The sequence below is a fragment of the Hyaena hyaena genome, unplaced genomic scaffold (genome assembly GCF_003009895.1).
Source record: "Hyaena hyaena isolate Hyena2069 unplaced genomic scaffold, ASM300989v1 scaffold_19, whole genome shotgun sequence".
Lineage (NCBI taxonomy): Eukaryota > Metazoa > Chordata > Mammalia > Carnivora > Hyaenidae > Hyaena > Hyaena hyaena.
In genome coordinates this window covers 3,904,719-3,914,690 of record NW_024080651.1, presented here as the reverse complement: position 1 = coordinate 3,914,690, position 9,972 = coordinate 3,904,719, and the positions used below count along the sequence as shown (strand labels likewise).

General features: G+C 52.1%; 1 protein-coding gene across 1 annotated transcript; it reads right to left on the bottom strand.

The window, feature by feature from the left end:
- Window positions 1–591: 591 nt before the first annotated feature.
- On the bottom strand, window positions 592–8,998 carry NEFH (neurofilament heavy). The gene is made up of 4 exons (XM_039225051.1): window positions 8,125–8,998; window positions 5,872–6,071; window positions 4,784–4,908; window positions 592–2,910 (listed from the first exon to the last, which is right to left on the bottom strand). The coding sequence occupies exons 1-4, from the start codon at window positions 8,996–8,998 to the stop codon at window positions 1,194–1,196; spliced, it is 2,916 nt and encodes a 971-aa protein (XP_039080982.1). The 3' UTR covers window positions 592–1,193.
- Between the last annotated feature and the right edge of the window lie 974 nt (window positions 8,999–9,972).

Here is a 9,972-nt window from a genome sequence, read left to right as displayed (position 1 = left end):
ACACAGAATCCGAAGCATGCTCCAGGCTCTGAGCTGTCAGCACAGAGCCTAACGTGGGGCTCGAACTCACGAACTGTGAGATCATGACCTGCACTGAAGTCGGACATTCAACAGACTGAGCCACCCAGGTGCCCCATACTTTTTTTGTTGTTTTTAAATTTTAGAGAGCGGGCATGCAAATAGGGTGAGAGGGTCAGAGGGAGAGCCTGACATGGGGCTTGATCCCATGACCCTGGATCATTACCTGAGCCAAGATCGAGAGTCAGATGCCCAACCAACTGAGCCATCCAGAATCTGCATTTTTACATGGCCCCCAGGTGATACTGATATAGGTGATCCATGGACCACCCCGTGAAACCATACACAGGACCACTTATCTACACGATCATAAAAATAAAGCACATTGCCTGGCACATGGTTTGTGTACAAGAAACACCTCAAGAGAGGCCACATTAGCAGGTCCCATACCTGCATGAGACCTCTGACGCTTAGTCTTCTGTCTTGAGTGTGACATCTAGACTTCCCCTGGCCCTATCTCCTTCCCCCCACCCCAACCTGCATGGGGAAAGAGAACAAACAACAGTAGAAACGTTTTCATTTTATAAGCACTTGGTTTTATTGCACAGAAGCAATTGAAAGTGAACTCCAGTGGAAAAGTGTGCCCTGGCGTAATTCAGTGGCCAGAGCACAGCCCCACCTGCTCCAGCTCTTCCAGGATAGAGAGCTCTGGGCAAGGGCTCGGCCACTCCTTTGGAAAACAGAAGGCATTCAGGAATAAGTTAAGACATCTCAAGCATTATGTGTTTCTAACTGCTCATTCATTATTGCGGTCACCTGTCAGTTGCACATACAGGAAATAAATGCACTTATTTGGAAAGGAAGGGGTCAGTTTTTATACTCAAGTGTTTACATGTGGCATTCGGCATATATCACATTCAGCTACATAAGCTATCATAACATAATTGTCCATTGCCTGGGGGGTGTTAGGGTGTGGTGTTGGGGTCAGGAATACCCTTTCTTGCTAACATATTGCTAACAGAAATTTCTGTTTGGTGAAGGAGGGCCCCATCGTCTAAGCAGAGTTTCTTATATAAAGAAAAGGGAGAAAAAATGAAAATCTGTTATGTCAATCCTTGAGCTCCTGGACCCTCCTGAGTTTCTTTGGCTGTTCTGGATAGTCCTTTCTCCCTGCCTTATTTCTCCCCCTTGGAGGACTTGTCTTCTGTAGCCTTCTCTGGAGGCCTGCTGTCTTTCTGGTCTGTGCTAGAGGATTTCTCAGCCTTTTCTGTCTTGGCTTTGCCAGGTGTGGGGGCCTCCTTGCTGGGCTCCTCTTTGGGTTTCTCCTCAGGCTTCTTGGCCTCTGTGGTCTTCTCCTCCTTGACATCTTTTTTCTCAGGTGCTGCTGGTGTCGCTTCCTTTTTTGGCTTTTCTGGCTCCTTCTTTGCTGCTTTGCTGGGTTCTTTGGCTTTGGCATCATCTGGCTCCTTCTTGGCCACCTCAGCCTTCTCTTTGGGCTTGGCCTCCTCCTTGACCTTGGCAGGAGCCTCCTTTTCTGGGGTCACTGCTTTTTTCTTATCTTCAGCCTCTTTCTTGGCTTCAACCTTGGATTCTTTGGGCTTCTCCACAGCAGGTTCCTTCTTCTCCTGGACCTTAGGCACCTCGTCTTTCTTGCTGTCCTTCTTCTCCTCAGGTTTTGGTGTGGCTGGAGCTTTCTCTTCTTCTACCTTCTTTGGGGCCTCTTTGACCTTCACTTCCTGGGGTTTCTCTTCCTCCTTCACAGGGGACTTTGCCTCTTCCTTCTTTGTGATCTCTTTCTCAGGAGCCTTGGCCTCCTCCTTCACAGGAGATTTCACCTTCTCTGGGGACTTGACCTCCTCCTTGATAGGGCTTTTTGCCTTTTCAGGAGATTTGATAATTGCAGGGGACCTTACTTCCTCCTTTGCTGGGGTCTTGGCTTCTGGAGACTTCACATCAAGAGTCTTAGCTTTCTCAGGGGACTTGGCCTCTTCCTTCACAGGGGACTTGGCCTTCTCTGGGGACTTGGCCTCTTCCTTCACAGGGGACTTGGCCTCTTCCTTCACAGGGGACTTGGCCTCTTCCTTCACAGGGGACTTGGCCTTCTCTGGGGACTTGGCCTCTTCCTTCACAGGGGACTTGGCCTTCTCTGGGGATTTGGCCTCTTCCTTCACAGGAGACTTGGCCTTCTCTGGGGATTTGGCCTCTTCCTTCACTGGGGACTTGGCCTTCTCTGGGGATTTGGCCTCTTCCTTCACAGGGGACTTGGCCTTCTCTGGGGACTTTGCTTCTTCCTTCACTGGGGACTTGGTCTTCTCTGGGGACTTCACCTCAGTTGGTGATTTTGCTTCTTCTTTCACAGGGGATTTAGCTTTCTCGGGAGATTTCACCTCAGCTGGAGACTTGGCCTCTTCCTTCACGGGGGACTTGGCCTCAGCTGGTGATTTTGCTTCTTCTTTCATGGGGGACTTAGCCTTTTCTGATGACTTAGCCTCTTCCTTCTCTGGGGACTTGGCCTCGACTGGGGACTTAGCTTCTTCCTTCACCGGGGACTTGGCTCCAACTGGTGACTTGGCCTCTTCCTTCTCTGGAGATGCAGCCTCTTCTGCTGAGGGAGATTTTGTTTCTTCTTCTCCTCCTTCTGCTTCCTCCTCCTCGCCTGTCTCCTCTTTGGCCTCTTTCTCTTCTTCTTCAGTCACTTCTTCAGTCACTTGGATTTCCTCTGTCTGTTCCTCCAAAATCACGGTTTCCTTCTCTGACTTTTCTACCACCTTGATCTCCTCACTTTTGACCTTTATGTGAGTGGATGTGGAGGGGATTTTGGGGAGTGCTTCTGGAAGGGAGAAAGGACTGGGGCCAAAGCCAATCCGACACTCTTCGCCCTCCAGGAGTTTTCTGCAGAATAATGGAACACATTATTTTTATTAACTCAGAACAGATTGATGAACTGGGGGGTCTTCTTGAGTTACTCTGAAGGCCCATAGAATCCAATGGTATGGACTTTGGTGGAGGAAGGAATGTGAATAGTGGGCACTTTGAGATCGGAGAAAGTCATTTAACAAATCATCCCAGGATCTACCCAGAATCTGCATCCCAATGGCACTGCTCTTGTTTTATGCAGCTAAAGCTTCAACTTAGAAAACAACCTCCCCCAACACATATAAAAAATGGTCCTCAAGAGAGAGCACCTGCATTAACAAAAATTACATTAATTATCCCTCAACTAAAACATTCAAGAGGAAGGTGGGAGCCTGAGCAAACAATTCCACATTTATAAATTTAGGATTAAGAGGTCTCAGAATATTCCCATTGGAATTTCAAGGGTCTCTTTTCACCTTATATTCTCATCCTTTGAGTTTTAGGAATAGGGAGGGGAAAGCAGTTTCTACTCTTTCCTACTCAGTAGATACATGACCTCAGCCAAGCCACTCAAACCCTTTAAGCCTCAAGTTTCTTCACTGGCAAAAAGAGAGCCATTAAGAGTTCCTACCTCAGATGGTTGTTTCAATGAGATAATGAATAAACAGGACCTGGCAGTACCTGCCTCACAGTAGGTATAGGGGATACTCCTAGAGACCAGTGCTTTGCAAATTTAACAACATACACATCCCCCAGCGATCTAGTTAAAATGCAAATTCTGATTCAGTAGCTCTGGGGTAGAGCCTGAAAGTATGACTTTCTAACATGCTTGTGGAAGATGCCAATTGTGCTGGTGCATGAACCACACTCTGAACACCAACATTACAGACCAGACCCAAGCAGTGGGAAGTAAGGGGTCACCAGCCAGCACCGGGACAGGTCTTCATGGCATGAGATTGCTAAATTGGGAGATCTCATAGCCTTCTCCTGGCTACCATTTACTGAGGGCTCGCTCTGTGGCAGCCCAGCGGTACTCAGATCCACTCAGGAACTCGATTAGCATCCCCTCCCGACAACCAAACAGGAGTACTGTTATTATCATCCCCATTTTATTTCCCCAAAAAACCAAAGCTCAGGGAGCTAAAAAAACCAAACCAAAACAAACAAACAAACAAAAAAAACACCAAGAGAGTTGTAAAGGCCCCTGACAACTGAAGTATCTCCTTTCCCTCCAAAGCAGGCCTCTCTAGTCAGCTGGATTTGGGGAGGGGTGAGGAACATTAATTCTCTAAGTCACTGTCAGAATGAGGGGCGCCTGGGTGGCTTAGTCGGTTAAGCGTCCGACTTTCACTTAGGTCATGATCTCGCGGTTGGTGGGTTCGAGCCCCGCGTCAGGCTCTGTGCTGACTGCCAGCTCAGAGCCTGGAGTCTATTTCAGAGTCTGTATATCCCTCTCTCACTGACCCTCCCCTGCTCACGCTGTCTCTCTCTCTCCTAGAAATAAAAAAAATTTAAAAAAAATAAAAAGAATGAAAATAAGCCACTCTCAAGACTTCTGTCTCTCAGAAATTAGAATGATGGTTTCCAGGGCCAGAGGAAGGAAGAAAAGGGCAGTAGGGAGTTATTGGTTATTGAGCACAGGGAATAAGTGGTTTGGGGAGATGAAAAAAGTTCTAGAGGTAGATGGTGGGGACGGTTGCATAACAATGTAAGTGTACTTAATGCCAATGAACTGTATACTTAAAAATGGTAATAGCAAATTTTATGTTATATACATTTTACCATAATACAATTTTTTTTTTTTGTTCTCTAAGACAGGCAACTTGCTGGGAACTTGAAACTCAGTGCTTCGTTTCTCATAAGAACATAAGGGCTCTCCAATATCCCAAAGGCCCCTGGCCCACCTCACCTGTAAGCGGCAATCTCAATATCCAGAGCCATCTTGACATTGAGCAGGTCCTGGTACTCTCGGAGCTGGGCTGCCATCTCCCACTTGGTGTTCCTCAGCTCGGTGTCCAGCTGCTGGATGGCTTCCTGGGGAGAAGAGGTCACACACAAATGTCATGTACCAGCCAGTGCCTGGCCTTCAGCACCAGAGAGGCTGGGGCAGACTGTGCAAACCCAAAGCGGTTCAGTCTAGCCATGCTCACTGGGGCCATGCTGTCAAAGCTGTGTCAGCCTCATTCATGGACATGGAAACCAGCTGGAGAAAAAAATCCTGCTGAGTATGTATACAGTCTCAACCTGGGGAGTGGTCTGGAATGAAACACACCAGGGATGATGGGTGACGTTCTACAGATCTCTTAAGCTTAGAAAATGCTCAGCAGGAACACAGCCTTGTCTGCTTTGGCTCCCAATGCTCCCTAGTGCCTGCCAGATAGCAAGGGCTGAGGCAGCACCCACGGCTGATGACTGAAGCAACACACAGAAGCACATTAAATACCAGTGGAAACTTCTTCCCTGTCCCCAGACTCACTGAGCCACTGCTTAAAGTGAAACATTATGGTTGATTTTTATTGCCTCCTTTCTGCTTTTTCCATTTTCTAATTTATCCACAATCACCACATATTACTTGCATAATAAAGTTTTTTTTTTTTTTCCAGGTGTCTTTAATGCAAGGAATCTGCCAAGGCTTTCCCAGGCCTTCCGTCACTCTCAGACACTGGTTATTGTTTACCAAATGCCCACTGTGACTAAGACCTTGCTGAACAGGCTCACACGTATCTCATGAAAAGTTTGCCCATCTCTTTAACCTTCACTTTGCTCTGCAAAGCGGGCATTTTTTTTTTTTCATTGCATTGAAGGAATTCAGATTCAGAAAGGCAGATAACTTTCCTGGGGCCACTCAGCTAGAAAGACATACTGGTACCCCTTGTATGTCTGACTGACTCCAAGGCCCATGGTCTTCACCACCAAAACCCCGCTGAGAGAGGGGTGACTTGTCCAGGATAACCCAACCAGGTAAGGTAGTCTGGCTCTCTGCCCATCCCTGCCCACCTGGTAGGATGCGATGTCAGCCTGATGACGGTCCTCCAGCTCAGTGCGTTGCCTCTCTAGTGAGTCCTTGGTACCTTTGAGTGCCTCCAGCTCTGTGGTCCTGGCCTGTAGCTGGCGCCGATACTCAGTTATCTCCTCCTGTGCTGAGCGCATGGCATCTGTGTTCACCTTGGCTGCCTCTGATAGTCGGTCCAGCCTCACTGGGGGAGAAGGGGACAGGGCACAGAGTTAGACACACCTGGATTTGGATGCTACTGCCCAGACCCAAAAGGTGACACACATGGGTTGAGGACCTACTGAGTGCCTGGTGCCATCTTGGATTCTTAATCCACCCTATCCTTTGTGACAGGCAAATTACTACTATCTGAGGTCACCTAGCTAGTAAGCAGTAGAGCTGGGATTCAAATCTAGTATCTACGGGCACCTTCATGGCTCAGTCAGTTAAGTGTCTGACTTGGGCTCAGGTCACGATCTCACAGTCTGTGGGTTCAAGCCCCATGTCGGGCTCTGTGCTGACACCTCAGAGCCTGGAGTCTGCTTCACATTCTGTGTCTCCCTCTCTCTCTCTCTCTACCCCTCCCCCACTTGCTCTCTGTCTGTCTCTCAAAATAAAGACATAAAAAATTAAAACAAAACAAAAACTCTAGTGTCTAACTGGTTCCAAAGATTAGACTGTCTCTCCCAATTCAGGATCTGAAAACCTACAGGGCAGGAGAAGAAGCCCCCATTTCTGGTCCTAATACCCAGTTCAGCTTCCCAGCAAGGAATGGCAGTGCTAGTGTTCAGATGTGAAACTTGCCATCCAGGGCTTCACTCGAAGCATGTGGCTGAACAAATTAATAAGCCTGTGTGACCTTTGGAGGTATGAAGGTGCTATGAGCCACTGTGTGCCATAGCCCCTTCCTTGCAGGTTTTGGCTCTGTAGAACCCAAGGTCACTGCAGAGCCTGGGGCATTCTCTAGCACAGGAGTCCCTGTGCCAATGACAGCCACGCCCTGGCCCTCATGAACAATGGGCTGCAGGTTCCCAGAAGATCTCCCAGGATCAGTGGGGGTCTGGAGACTAATGTACATCTCCTGAAAGTGAATACCCTGAATCCCAAAATAGTAACACCCAGGGCCTGAGTCGGGAGGGTGGGGTGGGGAGAAGTCCTGGGATGGGTGGGCCAGAAGTCCTGGGATGGTTTGTCTATGTGAAGGGCAAAGCCCAAGAGAGCAGAGAGGTTTGCTCTGGGAGGAGTCTTGCTGCAGAGAAGGGGGGAGGGGAAGGTTCTGCCACTGCAAAGGAAAGGAAAAGTAATGGGAAAAACTATGCATCTAAGTCCCAGCTTTCCTGGCTTTCCCTGCTAGTGCTGGCAAAGACTTAGAAACCATCAAGGTGGGTGAGCATTCTTACCCATTGTGGATCACAGACCAGTTTGAAAATTACTGGAGCCTATGCACCCTCTCCCAAGAAAAATGCGCAAGTTGTACATAGAGTTTCAGGAGGGATCATGTAGATCCCCTGAGTAAGAGGCTCAACTCGTCAACCACCTCCCCTTTTAACCCCCGAAGAAATGAAAACCAGAGAAGGCAAGTGTTGGTCAAGGTCATCCTGCAGGTGCTGGGCACCGCTTCAGAGCTGCTGCAGCTGCAATTTAGCTGACTCAGAGCAGTATGGAGTTGGGAGGAGGGGGCGGACTTAAGAGGCTCCCAGCTTCTCAAGGGGAGAAAGGACATTAAAGAGCCACCTCAGCCTCACACACCCATTGGTTGAAGTGATGATCCCTCAGTGGGGAGGAGCCTGATAGGAGAATGGGGTCCCCTGCAGAGTACAGGCAAGGGGGATGGGCAGTGTTGGGTAGGGAAGGCATGTTACTTTGAAGGGCAAAGAGTCCCCTGTGCCTGGGACTAGAAGCTGGCACCGCTTTGGAACTGTGTTAGGAACCTGGTGGAAAGGGGCCTCAGAGTGGGTTTATCCAATCTTGGCGGGGGGTGGGGGTGGGGGGGTGGGGAACAGAGGGGACCCAGAGTTGCAGGATAGCTATAAGGCTCCTGGAGGACGCCAGCCAAAGGAGAACCAGAGCTGTAGGGAAGGGAAGGGAAGGGGGTTATCTCCAGAGACCCAGAGTGAAACTATCATTTAACTAAGGGGAATGCACTTTGCAGAGGGAAGCGGAGTAGCACACCCTCCAGCCCAGCCACCTTCACAGACTCCACCCTGCCAGACCAACAGGGGGCGCCCCCTCCCCCACACCACTGAGCGCCTACGAACCTCGGAACCACTCCTCCGACTGGAGCGTGCTCTGCACCGCGTGGCCTTCGAGTTGCGCGCGGATTTCGCGCAGCGCCGACGTCACGTCGCACTTAAGGGCGTCGCGCGCCTCGGCCTGCGCCTGCGCCTGCGCGGCGCCGCAGCCCTGGATCTGGCCGAGCAGCTCGCCCACCTCCTCCTGGTGGTGACGCCGCAGGTAGCCGCACTCTTCCTGCAGTGCTAGCGCCTTTTTCTGCAGCTCGACGCGTGCCGCCTCAGCCTCCTGCGCAAAGCGCGCGAGTGCGCGCGCTGCCGCCTCAGCCTCCTCCCGCTGCCGGGCCTCGTCGTCTAGGCGCTGGCGCACGTGCGCGATGTCTTCCAGCAGGTGCTCCTGCTCCAGGCGCAGCTGGCCGCGCGCCGCTCCCAGGCGCAGCACGGCGCCGCGCATCTCGCGCACCTCTCGCTCGTACAGCTCGCCCATAGCGGCGCGGCCCGCCTGCTGCTGCCGCAGCGCCGCCGCCTCGCCCTCCAGGCTGCGGTTGTGTGCTTCGAGCTGCCGCACCTTGTCGATGTAGCCTGCGAAGCGGTCGTTGAGAGCCTGCAACTGTTCCTTCTCGCTGCGGGCCGCCGCCGCTGCCACCACGCAGCCCTCCGGTCCGTTGCTCAACGTGTCTAGCGAGTCGGTGCTCGAGGTGGCTCCTGCACCGCGGAAGCGGCCCGGCGAAGCGGATACAGAGCTCACGGATGTCCGCGCCCAGGAATGGAAGCCGCTGGATGAGCCGGCAGCAGAGCGCGCTCCGCCCTTGCGGGCCAGCGGGTAGTGCAGGCTGCCGCCTCCATGTAGCGGCGAGAACGGGGCGCCCAGCAGCGCGTCCGCGCCGCTGAAGCTCATCATGGCCGGAGCAGGTGCGGCCGCCGGTTGAGGGGGAAGCCCGAGGCCGAGACGGGGCGGGCGGCACTGCGGCAGCGCTGGGATGCCGGCCTTTTTATAGCAGCCCGGTCGGGTCCAGCCCCTAGGCAGTTGGGGGGGGGGCGGAGGAGGAGGGCCCCGCCCTCTCTGCCTCCTCCCCCGCGGCCCGGGTCGAGCAGCTCCGCCGCAGTGAGAGGGGCGGGGCAGGGGGACACTGGATTGGGGGGAATCAACGCGGCGTCAGAGGACCACCCTGAGGTCGAGTTACGGGGTAGAGGACTCCTGAAGTGGGATGGCAGGGACCCCTGAGTGAGAGTCGGAAGACCCTGCTACTGTGTTCGGAAACGCCCGAAATGGGGGGAGGACAAGGAGTCCTGGTGGGAATAGGAGCAGGGCGCCTTTGGGAGGGAGCGATGGATGACTATGTAGTCAGTAGGATGAGGGGACCCCTGAATGAGAGGGGGGCGCAACATTTTCCTGAAAGTTAGGGAGGACCTTAAGATAGAGGGTGTAGTGTGTGTGGAACCCGCCCGGAATAAGGGAGGGAGCGAAAGAATCCTAAATGGACTCATGGTGGATGCTACAGAAGGTAGAGATAAAAGACTCCTGAAGGAGGTACACTTTTTCCCTAATGGCTTGGGACCCACCGGGAGAGGCCTCAAGAAATTGTAGCCGGCTGCGGAATAGGGGAGGGGGACTTGGAGTTGACAAGGGCGGCAAGGCTACCCTGAATTGAGGGTATGGGAAACATTTCAGAAGATGGAGAAAGGGGAGCGCAGATGGGAGACACAGTGGTTTCCACAGTATAGGAGGAGGTAGACTCTGCAGCTGGCCCCAGCAAGGGGGACCCTCAGTGAAAGAAGCAGAGGATCCCGTGAATAGGCACAAGGAACACTGGCTGTGTGAGAGTTGGAGGGTCTGCACACTGAGGTCAGCTCCACAGTGTGCTGGCTAAATGA